General features: G+C 40.8%; 2 protein-coding genes across 2 annotated transcripts in view; one reads left to right on the top strand and one right to left on the bottom strand.

Annotated features, from left to right (window-relative positions):
• gab3 (GRB2 associated binding protein 3) overlaps positions 1 to 20,118 on the bottom strand; it is a 206,281-nt gene that overhangs the window by 164,564 nt on the left and 21,599 nt on the right. The gene's annotated exons all lie outside the window — the stretch shown is intronic.
• The window catches only part of smarca1 (SWI/SNF related, matrix associated, actin dependent regulator of chromatin, subfamily a, member 1), a 78,683-nt gene that overhangs the window by 56,284 nt on the left and 2,281 nt on the right, over positions 1 to 20,118 (top strand). Inside the window, exons 17-22 of the mRNA XM_002931820.5 lie at positions 176 to 286; positions 1,247 to 1,360; positions 6,895 to 7,017; positions 10,783 to 10,915; positions 11,315 to 11,433; positions 14,008 to 14,220. Of these exons, the coding sequence (XP_002931866.2) occupies positions 176 to 286; positions 1,247 to 1,360; positions 6,895 to 7,017; positions 10,783 to 10,915; positions 11,315 to 11,433; positions 14,008 to 14,220 (813 nt within the window). The remainder of the gene's footprint in view (positions 1 to 175; positions 287 to 1,246; positions 1,361 to 6,894; positions 7,018 to 10,782; positions 10,916 to 11,314; positions 11,434 to 14,007; positions 14,221 to 20,118) is intronic.

The following is a 20,118-nucleotide window of genomic DNA, read 5'->3' as shown; positions in this document are numbered from 1 at the left end:
TTTCCTTCCTTTTATTGCAGCTGACTCGTCAAGTTGGATTTCTGAATTTGGAAGTAATCTAATTTCTTGGTACACAATCTTAATTGGCCACTTAAATACCATAATCTTGTTTAGTAATTTCCAGTAAAGTGGATACTTTTCTAAAGTGCTTCTTTTTTCTTGTTTATTCATTTAGCTGAGCATGATGGAATGGATTGAGCCCCCTAAACGAGAGCGCAAAGCCAATTATGCAGTGGATGCATATTTCAGAGATGCTTTGCGTGTCAGTGAACCTAGAGTGCCTAAGGTAAAAGACAATATTCCCACCACATTAATACCATTTGTACAAAAACCAAAAGCATTACAAGAAAAGTACAAAACCACTTCCTCTTTTTGTAGAAAATGCATTTCTGTGACAAACTTTTGTTTTTTGTTTGACTCAGCACCGCCAGTGCCAAAATGTATTGAGAGGGAGGGAGAATACCCATCCATATAGCTTAATGTATATTGCCAAGAGTTCTCCTCTGAGCATTGGTTTTTGCGGTTTAATGACATTGGCAGTTTTTACGCATGTGTAACAGGAGCAGTCTTTACTGTGTATCTGGTGTAGAATGATAAAGGTTTAGGTTACTGATCTGGGAAGCATCTCCATATGGTTCTTTGCTCAGTTTTATCACTCATATTTTCACATTAAGTAATAGGACTGTGCAGGGAAGTGTTAGGAGATGCTTTTGCTATTCTGTTCTATAAAAGGCAAAAAACCATTTATTTAGTGTGAGGGTAAGAAAGGACCTAATGAAGCACCTCTTATAAACATTTTATACCACACAATTGTGCATGGTGATAGAAAGGTATATTTATTCAAGGCCAAAGTGACATTCCTCAGTAAAAAATAGATCCCACTCCTTTGCATAGGGTAACTGGGTTTCTAGAAAGTAGGGTAAAAGGTTAATCAAGGGGTGATTTTATAAGAGGGTTAACAGGCTGAAATGCCAAGTCCATAAGCAACAGTTATAGACCTCCATTAATGGAAAGCTGTATTTGGAATAATTTTTGTATGCACCATAAATGATTCTGTACTATTTGTGGGTTTTTATTAAATGGCTGTTAATCCCGCAAACCAGTCATTAGTCCTAAAATATTAACCAAGGTTCTGTAATTTTGGAATTATATTGGTAACTTATGCACAAGCTACTGCTTACAATACTAAAAAATTCCAGAATGGGGCACACATTTTAGATTATTTTTTTTTTTTTATGTCAAACAGGCACCACGGCCACCAAAGCAGCCCAACATTCAAGATTTTCAGTTTTTCCCACCAAGACTGTTTGAGCTATTGGAAAAGGAGATTCTTTATTACAGAAAGACAATAGGATATAAGGTACTGAAAAGTTTCTTACTTCCCATTAGCATGGCATCATGCTTGTTCTTTTCTGATAGGACTGTGTAAGTATGCTCTTTAAATGGTTGGTTAATGTAAATGTACGTATATGTTTATTGCCTTGAAAAGCTTTACCTTCACTTTTCTACCACTGTAACCATCTCAACTTTCCCCCAGGACCATGGCACAGTAATAGAGCTGTCATTGGTACAATATATAGATAATAGATAAATCAGAATCGGGGATAGAAATACATTCTTTAAAAATGAAAAATGTATATATGTATTGTGACATGCTGTCTGCCTGTACATGTAATTTTTGGGGGAATTAGCTATAGTAGGCAGGTATGCAGAGGATCGGGAGCACATCAGACAGGGACACCACATGTGACATCACATTTCTCTCTCAAAAAGTTTATTTGGGGCACACACATCCCAAATAAACACAACAGTTCACAGTTCATCAAACATGTTTATGATTTGTCCCTTTTTCAGGGTTCTCACCTTCCAGGGTAACTTTAACACACTAGAACCATTTCCACATATCCACGATGACTCACTCAGCCCTGCTGTCTCTCCCCTCCTGGGATACCAGCTCACCAACTTCAGGCACACTTTGGCTTCTCACTAAGCCTTGTTGTTCAGTCTCCCTCTGCTCCTTGCAGTGGCAGGTGACACCCCAGCTCCTCTGGGAGTTCCTAACACAGGCAGGCAGCCTTCCTGCCCTGTGCCCTGCTCTTAGAGTGAACCCCTCTTCGCGAGTCAACAACCAACCCCCAACTACCAACTATGCTGCGCAATCCCACAGCTCTTTTGTTAGCTGCTCACCTGCAGCCTGCAGTATTATTCCTTGTATCTCTCACAGTATGTACATGTATATCTTTATTTATAAAGCACTACTTATGTAAACAGCGCTGTACAGTAGAATAGAAATGTACCACTGTTTTACAAGTACAGTTATGGGATCCGTTATCCAGAAACCTGTTATCCAGAAAGTTCTGAATTATGGAAAGGCTGTCCCCCATAGACTCCATTATAAGCAAGTAATTCTAATTTTTGAAAATGATTTCCTTTTTCTCTGTAATAATAAAGCAGTGCCTTGTACTTGATCCCAACTAAGATATAATTAAAAAAAAAAAAAAAAAAATCCACTGGAGAGCCAAATGCGTTCTGTGCTGTTTATTAGTTTAGAGATGCATAGCACGCACTACATGTTTCGGACCTCTGGGGTCCTTCCTCTGGTGCAGTATAAAGAACACTAGGTGAACACCTTTTTTAAACCCCCACTCCACCAATTAAGTCATGTGATAAGGATACCAGCTCCTAGTGGCCAGGTATAACAATTACATAAACAGAGCAATTAATGGAAATTACCGCAGGGTCTATCCACATAACACCACAAAAATATTTAGTATCTTTATGTATCCAAAACATTACTCATACCATCTGGTAGTTCAGTCCATTGTAAAGGTAGGAAGCAGTATCGGCCTCAATCTGCAAAAATATTTTTAAGTGGTTATTAGCTTGACAATGTATAGTCCTGTGGTTTACAGAAAACATTTGAGACTCCAAGCCTCATTCATTCCCCTTGGGGAATCCTTACTGGAGGCGAAAAATCCTATTGGGTTTATTTAATATTTATAAACTGTGTATCCTGTGCATAGGTATGGGCATTGGGTTCTGGAACATAAACAACATTTTATGATGATGCAAAGCTTGTCTTAAAGTGATACTGACACGAAAAAACAACTTTTTAAAATATGAATATACATAAAAAGTTGCCTATAGGTTGTGTTGATCATTTTTTACTGATAGGGCTGCTTTTGTAAGTAATTGTTACTTGAAATCCCAAAACCTGACTGTTTTGCCAGCCTGACTGTCCCTTCTCAGCCTGTCAGTTATAGCTCCTAATGCTAACGACCCCCTGCTGGACAAATATGGCAGCCCCCTATTAGAGGAACATGGGGGATCAGATAGGGAATGCAAAAGCTTGGACAAATACTTTTATAGCAACATTATAAATAGCATGAAAAGACAATGTTATGACAGATGTAAAAATGGTTTCATTTCTGGTGTCAGTATCTCTTTAATAACAGTGTTCACAAAATGGTTCCTACCTGCTGTGAGTGTGAATTTCAGGACTGAAGGAAACATTTAAATAATTTATATAGCGTAAGTAAAGTTCATTTTGCCTGCCTAGCACAATAATTTTGGAATTATGTCTTAAGGTGACAGGTCCTCTTTAATGGATGCCATACCATACCAACAGGTGAAGGTTTAGCAAATGACAATTGATCAAAAGCTCTTAAATATCACATGTATAAATAATTGTTTAGCAGCAAAGCCCAACAATATAAGCTAGTAGGTACAAGCAATGGCCATTTTATGTGTGTGAAAGTTCTGTGGTTGCAAAGTAGGTCAAATTTTAATGAGACATAATGTGACAGCTAACATGTCTTTATAGCCGGTATCAAACTAGTTGGAATTTCTAGCTTTGATTTTATTTGAAAGCATATTGCATTTTTGTAGGTACACAGCAAAAAAAGTTGTAGTTTAGTATTTCAGATTAATGTCTTTTATGATATTTTTCCTTGAGATTTGTAGCCTTATTAAATGTGTTCCCTCTAAAGACAGCAAGCAGATAAAATCCTGTGAAACAAATATTTATGACAACTACAATATAGTGAGTAAAGTTAAGAAAGTGGAGCATGAAAACAGACTTCAGTGATCTAGCAAAGGACACAAAAATATGTGTATACAATGTATAAATTCATTAGATTCTTAAAATAGCAGAGCAAGGGGTGGTCGGTCAGGATACAACCATCAGAGATCTGTTGCTTTTTGACCTTCTGTGATGGCTTGATGAAACTATTTTGTCTCTGTGAGTGATAGTTTGGTTTAACCCATGCAGGAAAACTATACCCCTAGAATGAATAGTAGCATAGTAAGTTAGGTTGAAAAAAGACACACATCTATTAAACTTTTATGCCTATATAACCTGCCTAATAGCTAGTTGGTTCAGAGGAAGGCAAAAACCCCTTCTGAAGCCTCTCTAATTTGGCACGGGGGTTGGGGGGAATTGAGCTATCTTCCATAACCCTGTATTTCCTCACTTGCAAATAAAGTGCTGTCTTGTATAAAAAAGGGCATTGACTCAAGGGATGAAAACATAATTTTGCCTCTTTATAGGTCCCTGGTAAGGCCTCACCCTGAGTATGCAGTGCAGTTTTGGGCTCCAGTCCTTAAGAAGGATATTAATGAGCTGGAGAGAGTGCAGAGATGTGCAACTAAACTGGTAAAGGGGATGGAAGATTTAAGCTATGGGGTTAGACTGTCGAGGTTGGGAATGCCCTTCCTAGTGATGTTGTGATGGCAGATTCTGCCAATGCTTTTAAGAGGGACCTGGATGAATTCTTGAACAAGCATAGTATCCAAGGCTATTGTGATACTTTTATCTACAGTTAGTATTAATGGTTGTATATATAGTTTATGTATGTGTTGGTATAGATTGGTAAGTATAGGTTAGTGTGTGCTGGGTTTACTTGGAAGGGTTGAACTTGATGGACTGTGGTCTTTTTTCAACCCTATGTAACTATGTAATATTTCTGAGAAAATTACCTTGGAAGTCCTCGCTTTTCACCTATGTTTTTTAGTTTTATTTATTTATTTATTTTTAAATCATTCTTAAGGACCTCTTCCTTCCTCAAACTTTGTCATTTTGTGTACCAAGGCCGCTGGGTCTTCCCCATCCCCTCCAAATAATCTGCCTACCTGTTTCACCACATGCTGCACCCTAGCACCAGGAAAGCAACATACATTTTGGCATGTAGCGTCCTTTCGACAGATTGCCCTCTAAACCTGTCCAATAATTGAATTCCCTATAACGATAACCTGTCTTTCCTTTCTAGCGCTACTCCCCTCACCTGTATTAGAAGCATACATGGCCAACATCTTTTTACCAACTGAAGACTCTTCGAGTCTCACCGCTGACACGGACCCTGCTTGGGCATGCACAGTTGAAGCCGATTTCCTGCTACCTCTAACTGCGCATGTGCAAGCAGGTTCTTATTGGTTGGTATGAAGATGTTGGCCAGGTACGCTTCTGTGCTACTCTGCATTTTTAGCTAGGGGTTAGCGATAGGGACATCGCTTAAACTTAAAAACTATGCAATAAGGGAGAGGTGAGGGGGGGTCTAGGCAGTGATAGTTAAGGGGGCTTTTAGCGCCCAGGGTTATAATTCTCCTTTAAAGTTCAGGCGCATTTTGTGCAAACTGTTATAATGACAAGCTTTGCATTGTAATCATCCCAAAATCTTGTTACTGCGACAGAATGGGGGACCTGGTGCCCAAGCTACACAATTATGGGCAGGGAGTAAAGAGGGGGAAGGAGTACAGTGACATCTAGGATATGCAAAATGTAAAGTGAAAGTAATTGCCTGCCCCCCCTGTTAGCCTGAGGCATAGAGGTGGAGCAGGCAACATATGAATGACAGATGAGAATTTAAAATACCTTTATAACAGGTATAAATATTTTAATCTAAAAAAATGGTGTGCCATATTTAATTTTGCAAGGATGTTTTTTGTCTGGGTGACTGTTCCCCTTTAAATCTCAGTAATACCAGATCAACACAATTAAGGTGGCTGTAATAATATGGGGCCATACTACCAGAAGAAACTCAAAAGGACATGCCCCCTGACAAGTTTTTATGGAGACAAAGATATAAAGACTCAAAGTTTAGTATTAAAGTTCACCTTTACATCAACTTTTGGTATATATGGGTCTAGTCATTTGGTCTCTATTTATTTTATTTGGGTTTTGATTTTGAAGCCTTCCTATTCTGCCTCTTTTCAGACTATAGGAGTGTCTTGCAGGGTTTATTATTTCAGCAATGCCTTTTATATAGGTATACTAATGGGTAATGTAGGATGCAGGGTCATCCTGAAATCTCTGTAGGAAAGCTTTACTGTGTGGTGTAACTCAAAATGCTATCCACATATAGACTTGTTTACTAGCTATCTGCTAGACCCTGTATGTCAGCCATAATGAAATTCCAACACGAAGAAGAGTATATATTAATATCTCTGTTTGAGTGTTAGAGGACACTCTATTACCTTCAAATACAAAGTAAGAAAAAACATTAGGGCAGCTTCAGAATTGTGTGACTCATTTTATCTGTAGTTTTATATCTTAATGTAAAATCTAGTGTATTTTTATGTCATACTATGCAGTGCACAAATTCTTTGTAATGCCCCAGAAGTTCTCATTGGCAAAAAAATAGTGTTTTTGATGTTTGCTCGAACTTCATTCTTCTTTATTGTTTCAACAGTAATGCGAGAGGCAAGTACTGATATAAAATGTGTTTATAAAATGTATGTAGCAGTTGTACAAATTGTTATGGCCAACGTAGGGTTAGTAAAGCAGCCAAACAATAGTTTTTGGAACAATTGCTATGGTGAGAACTCATTACGACTGTCTTGCTCAGACTGCACTATAAAGTAATGTTGCTTCACAAATTATTTCATTTTTTATGTAAGGTCCCTAGAAGCTCAGACCTCCCAAATGCATCTCAGATACAAAAAGAAGAGCAGAGAAAGATTGATGAAGCAGAGCCTCTCTGTTCTGAAGAGTCTGAAGAGAAGGAAAAACTTCTTACACAGGTACAATCAAAACAATTATGCTCCTGTGCGAGAACTAAACCCATTGTATACTACAGAGCTTATCTACTATTTAAACTGTACCAGTTATCCCTATTTAAGCTTGAATGGCTGCCCCCGTGGCTATATTGCAGTTTATTTGTATAAACTATAGTAGTGTTTTTGAAGTAAACACACCAATGCAGAGCAAAAGTATATTAGATTTAATACTTTCATATTTTTAGTTTACTGTTCCTTTAAGACTAAAATACTGATTATATATAAAAGAAGATTAAATTGTATTTGCATACTTTTGGTGCATAGCAGTCAGTTTCTTCAAGGGATTCTGTCATGACTTTTAAGGTTTACTTTTTATTTTTAAATTACACTGTTTACATAGCAAATAATACATTCTACCATTTAAAATGTTATTATTGAACCAACAAATGTATTTTTTTCTCTGTAATATTGGTGTTTAGACAGTGATCTCAGTGCATTTTGCCTAATTCTGAGCTTTCTCATATCTAACACTGGGGGGCATGGGAGCATTTTTAGCAATGCAGGAATGCAGGTATCAGGTAGCTGTTATCCTGTTACCTTCCATTGTTCTGCTTATCAGCTGCTGGGGAGGGGGTGATAGTTCTCCAACTTGCAGCTCAGCAGTAAAGAGCGACTAAAGTTTATCAGAACAAAAGTCACATGGCCGAGGGCACCCCGTAAACTAAAAACATGTCCAGCCAATGTCAAATTTTAAAATTAAATATAAAAAAAAAAATCTGTTTGCAGGATTCTGCTGGAGCAACTCAATTTACTGATACGTTTAAAAAAATGTGTTTTCCCTTGACAAAACCACTATAACTGCATGTTTTATATTTGGCGCATTTTGCATTAAAGTTTTTGCCCATGAATTTGAACTGTATTGTTCATCAGTTGTCAAGATGTTTTACCATGTTGGGAAAGCTGTTCTTGGAGTAGAGAATCTACACTGCAAAAGTGGTTAAATGTAGGGGAATTGGATATGGCTAGTACACCCAACCAATACTCTACCCCCAATCTGGAAGGGCTATAGAATTGACACAACAATTGACAGCTGCCTGCCCTGATCTTTTGCCTGGAAACAACCACAAACTTGGTCCCAACTCCAACCTGTAAGCCGCTAAGCCCTGACAAGAAGGCAGTGAATCACCTTTTCTCTGCTAGTGTATATACGAATTAAGCAGACAAAAAGAATAAATATCAGGGGCAGGGCTGCCATCAGAAATCATGGGTCCCCTCACAACAAAATTTTCTGCCCCACCTCCTCCCACGCCCTGCCCCCCAATGGCCCCTCCCCCAGTGACCCCTGCCATCAGTACAAAGGACACACAGACATTGTTAGCCAGGGCCCCCTAAAACATTGGTAGCCAGGACCCCCCTAAACATTGGTAGCCAGGGGTTACATTTTGCATTGGTGCCAGCCCAGGGCCCCCTAAAACATTGCTGGTCCTCCCCCAGTGTCCTCATACTATGGCCCACTCCCCACAAATATTTGTGTTTGTGATCAGTTAGCTTAAAGGTAGTGCTGGGCGGTATGACCAAAAATTTATATCACGGTATTTTTTTTATTATATCGGTATCACGGTATTTGACGGTATTTTTTTTTCCCCATGCATGATTACGTGACCACCCCAAACACCCCCCCCCCCAACCCCAAACACCCCCCCATCCAACCCCAAACACCCCCCCATCCAACCCCCCATCCAACCCCAAACACCCCCCCATCCCCTTCACATAAATAAACCTTACGGGCCAGGCAGCCGCAGGCACCCCCGACAGCTCACAGAGCCTCCTGGCAATTTTTCTTACTATTTCCGGGTTGCGCGCGTGACGTCAGCGTGCGCGTGACGTCAGCGCGCACGTAACGTCAGCGCGCACAACCCGGAAATAGTAAGAAAAATTGCCAGGAGGCGCCCACACCGGTATGCCGGTAAGTTAAAATTTTTTATCATCTTTTTTAAAAAAACCGGTGTTCGGTATATACCGGTATACCGCCCAGCACTACTTAAAGGGGTAGTTTATCTTTAAATTTACTTTTAATATAATGTAGACTGATATTCTGAGACAATTTGCAAGTGCTCCTCTTTTATTTTTAATGGTTTTTCAGTTATTTAGCTTTTTGTTAAGCAGCTCTCCATTTGGTATTTCAGCAGCTATGTGGTTGCTAGGATTTTATTTACCCTAGCAACCAGGTAGTGGTTTAAACAAGAGATGGAAATATGAATTGTTAAGGGGCCTGCATGGAAAAATAAGTAATAAAAAAAAAGGACAGTAATAATAAAATTGTAGCCTCACACAGCAATAATTTTTGGCACCCATTTGAATGCTGGAAAGAGGCAGAAGAGAAAAGCAAATTATTCAAGAACTATAAAAAAAATATAATAGGAAGACCAATTGCAAAGTTGCTAGGAATAGGCCATTTTATAACATACTAAAAGTTATCTTAAAAGTGAACCCCCCCTTTAGATGTGTTTACTTTAGTTTTATAGCAAGAAAGGCAGCGGGTACTGACACCCCACGCACATTATATACAGGGAGACGCAGTCTGTATTTACAAAACCAGCACATAATATGCAGTGAGGCGCAGTCTGTATTTACAAAACCAGCACATTATATGCAGTGAGACGCAGTCTATATTTACAAAACCAGCACATTATATGCAGTGAGGCACAGTCTATATTTACAAAACCAGCACATTATATGCAGTGAGGCGCAGTCTGTATTTACAAAACCAGCACATTATATGCAGTGAGACGCAGTCTATATTTACAAAACCAGCACATTATATGCAGTGAGATGCAGTGGGTACTGATTGCAGATATTCAGGCCCTGGCACTATAACACTGGCACTGTAACACAACATTGGCCCCACTGTAACTAACTAGAAATGAACAAAACAATGACAAAAGAAATAAAATAGTAAAAAAAATAGTAAGTGTAAAAAAAAAACAACAAACATATAAAAGCACAATGAGCTTTTTCAGGGGGAAAGAGTTAACTTACCATCCATCTGTTAGGATAGGTGATAGGGATATTATAGATGTCAGGTCAGGCAAATAACAATTTAATTTGAGCTAGTGATTCAGCCTATAGAACTTTATAGTACCTGTAGGAGTGGGATGAAATCTGCAGCAAAAGTTGACAGTTGGTTCTCATGTTTCCCCCTTCCCAGCATCCTCCAGCTCCCCCTCCCCAGCATCCTCATTTCCCCCCTCAGCATCCTCCAGCTTCCCCCTCCCAGCATCCTCCAGCTCCCCCTCCCCAGTATCCTCGTTTCCCCCCTCAGCATCCTCCAGCTTCCTCCTCCCAACATCCTCCAGCTCCCCCCCTCAGCATCCTCCAGCTCCACTCCTCAGCATCCTGTAGCTTCCCCCCCTCAGCATCTTCCAGCTCCACTCCCCAACATCCTGCAGTTCCCCCCCTCAGCATCCTCCAACTCCTCCCTTACCAGCATCCTACAGCTCCCCCCCTCAGCATCCTGTAGCTCCCTACAGCTCCCCCCAGCTCCGACCTTCTACTTCCGCCTGCTTCATCGTCCTTCAGTTCGTCTGTCCCCAGCTCCCCGCTGCAGCCCTCACTTTTATACTGTTGCGCCCTGTGTGTACTAACGCTACGTGCACGCACGGGGTGCAACCAATCAGGTCCCGTAATTCTAAAGAACAAGGAGGGTTAAAGCTTTGCACATGTGTAGAGTTGCTGTGGAAATATTTTGGTGAAACATAATGGCACTTATTTATTTGTTCTGGTTGATAGGGCTTCACAAATTGGAACAAACGAGACTTTAACCAGTTTATTAAAGCTAATGAGAAGTATGGCCGTGATGACATTGATAACATTGCAAGAGAGGTGGAAGGAAAGACACCAGAAGAAGTTATGGATTATTCAGGTTTGCTTACTTAAGAGATCCCTTATATTTATGTAGCCTTGTTTTTCCATCTTTAGCTAAATTTGGTTGGGAACTTTAACCAATTTTGACCATAATGTTTGATCATTTTGACATGTGTATCAGGTCTGGGTCCTCTGCACTCACCCACTATAAATATATATATATATATATATATATATATAGGACATTAAGACATTCTGTGCATTGAACTACTAAGAAATGCCCTCCCCCTTAAGCAAAATAGGAATTATTTGTCCATATACTGCAATATACTGCAAGCTGGCCAACTACGTCAAAGTCATCCGCCATCTTTATTACCGAATATATCACTCCCCCCTGTGAATTTTGGACTTCATTTTCACTTATTTAATATAACGTGTCTATCTGATTACTTTTTAGGAGTGTTTTGGGAACGCTGTAATGAACTTCAAGACATTGAGAAGATTATGGCTCAGATAGAGCGCGGTGAAGCAAGAATTCAAAGAAGGATCAGTATCAAGAAAGCCTTGGATGCCAAAGTATTGCAATCCACTATATTTACTCAAAGAATGAATTTATAGCTTTTAGTATTTTTTTATAGAGCATTAATGATCATTTCAGGTTTAAAGGAGAAGGAAAGGCTAGTAAAGAGTTAATCTCAAAATGCAGGCATACCTTCAGTTCTCTCAATAGTGCCCTTAAGTCTCCCCATATTTCTCCCGTTTAGAGGATCAGAAGCCAAACAGTAAGGAAAAACGCTAAGCTGGGTAGAGAAGATTCCCATAATGCATCGCTCCTCCCCAGACTCGGCGACTCAGAACTGTAGGCGGCGCATGCGCAGAAACAGGAGGCTCCCCCTAGCATCTGCAGCATGAGACACAGGTGCTGGTAGGGGAAGAGGCAAGGGGGGATGCGAGCGGAGCGGGTGGCAGTGGACGCAGCTCCAGGTGAAGGTAGAAGGCACTGTAAAGGTAGAAGCCGGTGGGGGGGGGCGAGGGGTGGTGGTGCTAGGTATTTTGCCTCTGTTTAATACTGCTGACTTTCTCTGATGCTTCTCATTTAGGAGCGATCTTACTGTAATTTAATTATCCTTCGACTTGCTGAAGTTTATTGAGAATTCAAGGATGTAGCTTGACATTCCTGTCCTAAAGTGGTTAACTGCAGCAGCTACCTAATCTTGGGCCGAATGCATTACTGTCACCTTTTTTCGGGCAAAGTGGTAGTAGATGGGCCGGTGGTGGTGCTGCTAGTGTACACATACTGCAGCTGCTGGGGGGTTGTCACAGAAGGACGCAGGGGGGAGCAGGGGGGCGTATGGAGGATTTTGGGGACGCATGCGCAGTAGAGACAGTGAGGAAAGAGGAGTGGGCATCCCTTGTTAAAGATGGAGGCGCCGTTCACTGAAACAAGTATGTAGAATGTAGCAGGTGTATCGCTGTAAATCTTTCATTAGGCAAGCTAGAAATATAGTGTTTTTACATAGCAATAGTAGTACTATTTAATAGTGTGGTTAATAGATTTTGACTTTCCTTCTCCTTTAAGAAGCTATTTTCTAACATGGATAAATGTTTTTCATTATATATTCATTATTGGGCTTTATTGATTCTGTGGGGTGTTGGAGCTCAGTGCTGTTGCTGAGCTCTTACAACCCACATAACAGAACAATGTTCTGCTGACCAAAGCAGTCAAACATTATTAGCAACTGACACATTCATCTGCTTTAATTAATGTCAGTTTGCTAAACTTTCCTGACGGTCGGCAAAGTGTTAAGTAACTGAAAACATTTCCTTTACGATTCCAGAGTTTGAATTTTACATCTGACATTGTCTTAAAGAGATATTGACACCAGAAATAAAACCTTTTTTACATCTATCATAACACTGGCTTTGCATGCTATTTATAATTTTGCCTTAAAAGTATTTGCCCAGTGCTTTTACATTCCCTATCTGATCCCCCATGTACCTCTATGAGGGGGCGGCCATATTAGTGCTGCAGGAGTCCATTATCATTAGAAGCTATAACTGACAGGCTGAGAAGGGACAGTCAGGTTGGCAAAACTTCAGGTAACAATTACTTACAAAAGCAGCCCTATTAGCAAAAAACATGACCTATAGGGAACTTTTTATGTAGATTCATATTCTCAGAAGTAATTTTTTCATGTCAGTATCACTTTAATCCAGCAAATACTGCCACTATATTTATAGTAGTTATAACAGTTGCTAATCCTGCTGTTTACATAAGCTGGTTATAGATAAATTTATATATATAGTAAATTCCATTTAGGTTTTTAACAAAATATTTGAAAAGATGCAAAAGACTGATACAGTAGTCATAACACAATAAGAAAGGATTGAGTACACGTTCTTAAAATGTACAGGGGCGCTAAGGGCTCTAACAGTAAATCTGCAGACAGAAGTTGCTTCTCTCGGGTTTATGTATAAAAAGTGCATAAACGCTATCTGAACTTCAAGAAATAAATATAAATCTATTGCAGTACATGTGTGTAATCCAACTCCTGTCCACCTATCACCTTGTCCCATTGTGAAGTGATGAATTCTGGGACTTGAACTCCTTTTGCTATCCATAGCGGGTGGTGCATGAATTCTCTGAAAAGTAGTGGGACTTCAAGTGCCAGAAGCAATCGCTTCACAATGGGATAAGGTGATGGAGGGGTTGGATCAGTCTGTAAGACTAAAGGCGGGGTAAGGAACTGGTCTGTAAAACACAAGTAGACGATCATGGTTTCCACTAAAACGGAGGAATTAAAAAACACATTTCTGTTTAAATCTGGAAGTTAAGATTTGTGTACCTTTTCTACATAAGCCCAATTGAATGAGCTTATGACAAAAAGGGGGGGGGGCCATATAAAGAAATATATTCCCTTTAAATTCTTCAAGCAGAACTGATAATTATTTTAGAGGGGAAGTACACACCCTTTTCAGCATGAGTTCATGTGCTAAACACACTTTTTCCTTAGTATTTTAGGGAAAGGCATTTGGCTCGGAACATTAAATATGTGTTTATAGTGATTTCTAGAAGGTAGGCTGGAGGTTTTCACTTTTTGGTGAATTAATGTGGGGATTAATAAGAATATTGTTCTTTGTTGTGTTTAGATTGCAAGGTACAAAGCTCCTTTTCATCAGCTGAGAATCCAGTACGGCACAAACAAAGGCAAAAACTATACAGAAGAAGAGGACAGGTTTCTCATATGCATGCTTCATAAAATGGGCTTTGATAAGGAAAATGTATACGAGGAATTACGTCAGTGCGTGCGAAATGCTCCTCAGTTTAGGTTTGATTGGTTTATCAAATCAAGGACTGCCATGGTAAGCATACTTCTATTTTAATTGCTTGATGTAAAGCTTCAGTTTCTGTTCATCATACTAATTGTAGTGAAGTGTCTTCCCCAGAAATCCTGCATAACTATGTACTTGTTTATAGATCCCCACTTATCTGGTAGTTTTGGACTAGCAAAATTCCAGATTATAAATAAAACACTGTTGTTACCCTACTTATAATATGAATTAGCTCTCTAAAACTATATCCCCAGAATGAATACTTAACCAACAGATAATTTGTATAATATTAAGTGGCCTGTTAAAGAGCATTACCACACTGGAATATGAATATGAATAGCAGTTAATATTTCCGTTCTTCTATTTTTACTTGAGCCACCGTTTTGTGATGGTCCGTGTTCTCCCTCAGAAGTCACCTGACAGGAAATAATGCACCTGTAACAGGAAGAAGCGTGGGAGCAAAAGACAGAACTTTAAATGAGCTCATGTGACCTAGCATGTATGTGTGTCCAGTAAATTGTATGCTCCCAGCGGGCAGCCCATAGTACTTAAAATCACAATTTTCTATTTAGGGCTACCCAAAGCACATACTACAGTACTAAAAAAGTATATTTTTATGAAAATGGTTTATTTAGCTGAAACAGTATTTTACATATGAGCTTATTTATGCAATATATTAATGTAGAGACCTACATTGTTCAGGGGAAGAGTTTTGCTTTAAAGCTTTTCCTCTAATTGCTGAACCTCATTATTTTTTATCTCAGTATCTGAGCATTCATATAATGATCATTTTTGACGTTAACCTTACAATTTTGAAATCAGAACCATAGAGCAACTCAATCAAATTTCTATGACTTTTCTATACTTAAATACATCTTTCCAGCACATAAACCCCAAAGCACTAACCGATGACAGGGCAAAAAGAAAAATGAGAGCGGGCCACAGCTATCACTTTATTTTTATTGTCAAAAATGTCTCAAAGTTTTCAGCTCTGTTTAGTAAGCAAATATAAATAAATGTCTCGCTTACAAGTGAAAAACTGCTGAAAGATTTAAACCTTGCCACTGAAATGTGTGCCTATTGGAAATAATATACAGAGGGAGAACATATTTTTTTGCTGTTTAAACAATAAGATTGCTGGAAACTTTTACCAAACTGCTCTATAGATTCCATGCAGATTCAAGTTTTGTAAATGTCAATGTTAATCAGGAGGAATGGAGGAATTAACCAGTGTTAATCAGATGGAGGAATACCATGTACTTATCAATAAATCTAGTGACTTGTTTGAAGGCCTTATGAGCATATAGTAAGAATAATAAATAGCTAATTTGCTTAGAAAATTTGATGGCAACCATATGATGTAATATTTTTTTATTATTTTATACACATTGCATTAACATTTAAGTGTACTGTGTACATTATAAGAAGAAAAACATAAATATAGTGTGCAGGTTTTGACCCATTTAACTACTCGATGCACTAAAATATCTCACAGTATGTGTTTAGTGTATTCTAATTAACTAAGGTTTATTGGGAATTGCAGAGTAGTAGCATTTTCTACACTGGCAGAACATTCTATATTAATATTAATCTCCATTTGCTCTAGAGGAATAAAGTTAATATGTAATATAAAGTTTTATTATAGCTTTCTTTGTCCTTTTCCATCTCACAGTGGGGATAGGAGAGTTGAAATAGGGTTATACAAACTATGAAACTTTATTTTGGCATTAATTGAACATAAGTGGGCTTAGTGCCTTCAATTCAATGTCAATTGGTGTAACTATAAAGGAAAAGGCCCCTCTAGGTCTGCTTCTGCTATGGCTGTAGAGAAATCCCCCCTCCTCGGGTGCTTTCCTACCTTAGAGCAAGCAGGGAGAGGGGGACATGACCAGATGGGGGGATGTGACCAGGCAAGTGTCATTGTGTATGTACTGGAAGGGAAGGGGCAGCTAAAATAAATAAGGGACATATTTGTTTCAGTTATAACAGGAAATAGGGGATAGAGGGGGTAAGTATTGAGGCATACTTTGCTTTAAAGGAGCAGTGTAAATAGAAAAAGAGGGGGTGTGTTTTTGTATATTAATTATAATTTAACACCCAGAAAACAGGAAGAAGCTGTAGTAAGAATGAATAAAATCCCTTTTCCTTTCTGTATCACAGAGAAGCCAGATTACAGTTTTACTTGAAGAGATCACATTCAAGCTTATATCCTGGAGAATGGCATTATGGGTAGTAATAATGTAGTTATAAGTAGCAATCTGCATAGTTGTCAGTTTAAGAAAAGGTTAGATGCCTTTTTAGCAGATAAGAAATACATTACTGCCCAGTTACATTAGGGAACGAGGAAGATTTTTCTGCAGCAGACTGAAAACTGCTTAAAAGATTCAGTTTTTTCACCTTCCTCTATCAGTAGAAGTTGAATAATAATAATAATAATAAGGCCAATAAAATGGTGGCAAACGTTTTACTCTTTTAATTTAGTCTACTAAGGTTTAATTTGCTGACCCCAGAAGAAAAATCAAGGAGGCCTATATCTACATTAAAGCAAGCACTAACCAAAAACCAGGAAAGATAACAAAAAAGGCAAGGATCTTTGAAAGAATGAGATCATGTTTGAAGCTGTCAGTTTTACTTTAAGTGGAAATGACTTGAAAGCATTTGGAGGAGGAAAATAAGTTAATTGACCCAGCTCTGATTTCTCTGCAAAATACCTGAAATTGAACATACATCAGTTAACGGAATAATCATACACTGTGTTACAAACGCAGTGTATATGCTGTACAGTCAAAAAGCATGTTTTCTATTTCAAATACAGTTAATAGGTGATGTTTACGTAACACATAAGGGAAAAGGGTAATGCAGATTATAATATATAAAGCTACATATATATATACATATATATATTTTTTAATATACATATCATTTCTTATATATAAGGTTTATGGGCTATTATGTGTCGGACATCAAATAACCAAATTTTCAGTACTTTTACTGCAGTAAATTCTGCCACTCCTAATAGACATTTGCATGCAGAAATCTGGTCTGGCCACTAGATGTCTCTCAATGCAAATGAGTATGTTAGCACATATTTTCTGTTTTCAGTTCCATCATCGGTTTTGATCCTTTAGGTTGTGGCTGTAGTTCCCAACTGCATATACATCAGGAAGAAAAATCCAGGGGTCCTGCAGTTGTTACGACTGATGACTGCCGAGAATTAAGGACACTATTAAAGTAGCTCTCTGTCCCCAAAAAAATCACATTCTCTGAAGGAGAACAAAATAACTTTGTTTGGGGAATGGCAACTTTTTATATTTATTGTTTACTGCAGTGGTGCCAGAACTGTCAAATGACAACTATACTCTCAAATTCAGCATGTAAATTAGCAGTCCCCTGTGTGTAGGTTGATTTGTAGTTGACAAAAACAAAGAAAGTTATACAATATATAGAGAGATCCCCTGGGGCAGATTTATTGTGGATTGAACTGGGGAATCTAGAAGGATTCCAAGCAGTTTTATCCATTATGTATTATCGCCACCCCCATGCTGCCCCACACCCTGATACAAAGAGAATAGGGCTTCCCGGATAATAAGGAGTGGAGGTATGGGAGCTTTGACCTGGTTAGAAAGGCTTAGGAAGGAGTTATTGAAACATGAGTGGTACAAAGAGGAGTGAAGGAAGTTTGTAGTCAGAAAGCCTTCATTCTGTTTTAGCAGAGAGTAGTAGCAGCATAGCACCGTCCCACACAGCAATTCATTGGTGAGGTAGGGTTCCTTTCCTGGGCTCAGTAGTTGGAGGTTATGGTTTTGTTGCAGTTGGGTTGCTCAAGGAATGCTTGCTGGTGTGGGAATAGGGCAGTATTCCTCTATTTTGTAGAGTTTGGTTTGGTACCTCCTTGGGTAATGTAGGGAAGCAGGGCATGACGGGGTTAGGAGGGCAGCCCGCCCCCCTTCCCCCTCCCCTTCTCTGTATAGGTTCCTGGTGGCTGGCCACTGAGAGCCCTGGATATTTCCCGGGCTTGGCAAGGGGAGGGTCGCTCATGGCAGCCTACCTTCCAGTCAGTTCCAGGCAGCAGACGGATCAGCAGCTTGCAGCGTGGGACCATGGCAGTGAGCTAGAACCAGTTGGTGCAGGAGTTCCAGAAGGCAGCAGGGAACGGGAGGCAGCCCAGACCCACGAGGAGGACCCGTCCACCGGATCGCCTGAGCCCAGGTACTGCGGGGGAATCAGCCAGCAGGTCCAGACGGCGCAGTGGGACATCACAGGAGAGGAGCGCCGATGGAGTAGCAGGTCGCACCGGAAGAAACGCAAGGAAGCAGCATGGGGAACCGGAAGATCCGACGCCAAGAAAGTGCAGGCGAGTGGGGGCGGAGCCGAGCGGCAGGAGAGAGGGAGCGGGGGCCTAGACACAGAAGCTGCAGTGGGATCCCCCAGCATGGCAGAGAACCAGAGGCACTGGCGGGGGGGGGGGGGGGGCAGGAGCACACAACAGGCAGAAGGGGGAATGAGCTACCATGGGCCCAGTAGGAGCAGGGTCAGGGGTCACCACAGGAAGCAGCATAAAGGAAAGCGGGGCAGCAGGCCATAGGGGGACCCCAGAAATACAGCAGGCCCCTCTAACAGAGCCACAGACAGAGGCACAAGGCCTGCCAGCAGCCAGGATACTGGGAGGCAAGAGAGGGCTGCAGGGGCTACGTCCAGAGCCACAGTACTGGCTAGTGGCTAGAGGGAGGAAGAGGAGGGAACCACGGCCAAGGGACTCCTTTGAGAACAGCCAGGCAAAGGAGGGAAAGAGGTAGAGCCAGTAGAAGTCCCACCAGGAGGAGGGATATGTTCCGAAGAAAGGGAGCACTCCTGTTCTTGTATGTCACGCAGGTGCAGTTTGGGCGGCTCAGGCTGGGGCCAACCACAAGCCAGGTACACTACATCGGAGGGATGGCAGGCCACCAGGAGCTGTTCGACAAGCAGGGAGAGGAGGGAGCGCCAACGCATGGCCAGAGATGGGTCAGATGGGAACGAGACACGTCGGAGCGCCTATTACGGCCCCAGGGGCTTCTACAGCCAGGGGACCAGGAGGTGAGCTGCGAAGGGACACAGTGCAGGGGTCAGCCTAGGTGGATTCGTATTGGAGTCTGAGGTACAAGTGCGGCTTCGAAGGTCCAAAACAGACGTGTGGTAAAAGGTGTGGACGTTGTCTTATATCGATTGGATGGCGGTGTGGTATGTCCAGTGGGCTGCATGGGGAGATACTTAGGGATACGGCCCGAGTTGGGGGAGTTTTTGTTCATCCATGGGGAGCCCATTAACATGCTTTCAGTTTATTCGGGTACTGCGGATGGGTTTACAGGCAGTAGTAGCACAGCCGGCTGACTTTGGCACTCACTCATTCTGCATTGGTGCAGCGATTGAAGCAGCGCGGTTGGGTGATGACACATTGATGAGAATCGGTAGGTGGGAGTCCAGGCGGTTTAAGAGCTACGTATGGCCAGCACTGCTGGTCTGATGTGTGGTACAGTTTATTGGTTAAAAAAAAAAAGGTTGGTTGGTACAAGGGGAATACCGTGTACCATATGTGATGGTGTTATTTGTGTTTACGTTTGGTTTTCCTTGAACAGGTGGCTGGATCACGGTGTGGCTGATTGGTCATTCATTCATCTGTCGGGCCAGAAGTAGAGCAACAGTTAAAAAACCTGGATTGCAGCTGGGCTTTCCCAAAGGCAAGGTGGGAGTGCATTGGTTTGGTGTTCAGGGCATGCGGTGGCCAGGGGTCTGGTCCCCCCTGCTTCAAAAGGCAAAGCCCGGGAAGCGCCCGGACATTTTGGTAATACATGCTGGAGGGAACGATATGGGGTTAGTTCCTCAGAGGGAGTTGGATAGGATAAGGCGTATGTTTCCGGACATAGTGACCATCTGGTCAGAGATGGTGCAGCG

The sequence above is a fragment of the Xenopus tropicalis genome, chromosome 8 (assembly GCF_000004195.4).
Source record: "Xenopus tropicalis strain Nigerian chromosome 8, UCB_Xtro_10.0, whole genome shotgun sequence".
Classification (NCBI taxonomy): domain Eukaryota; kingdom Metazoa; phylum Chordata; class Amphibia; order Anura; family Pipidae; genus Xenopus; species Xenopus tropicalis.
The sequence above is the reverse complement of the archived record's forward strand: the minus strand, read 5'-3'. Positions and strand labels throughout refer to the sequence as shown.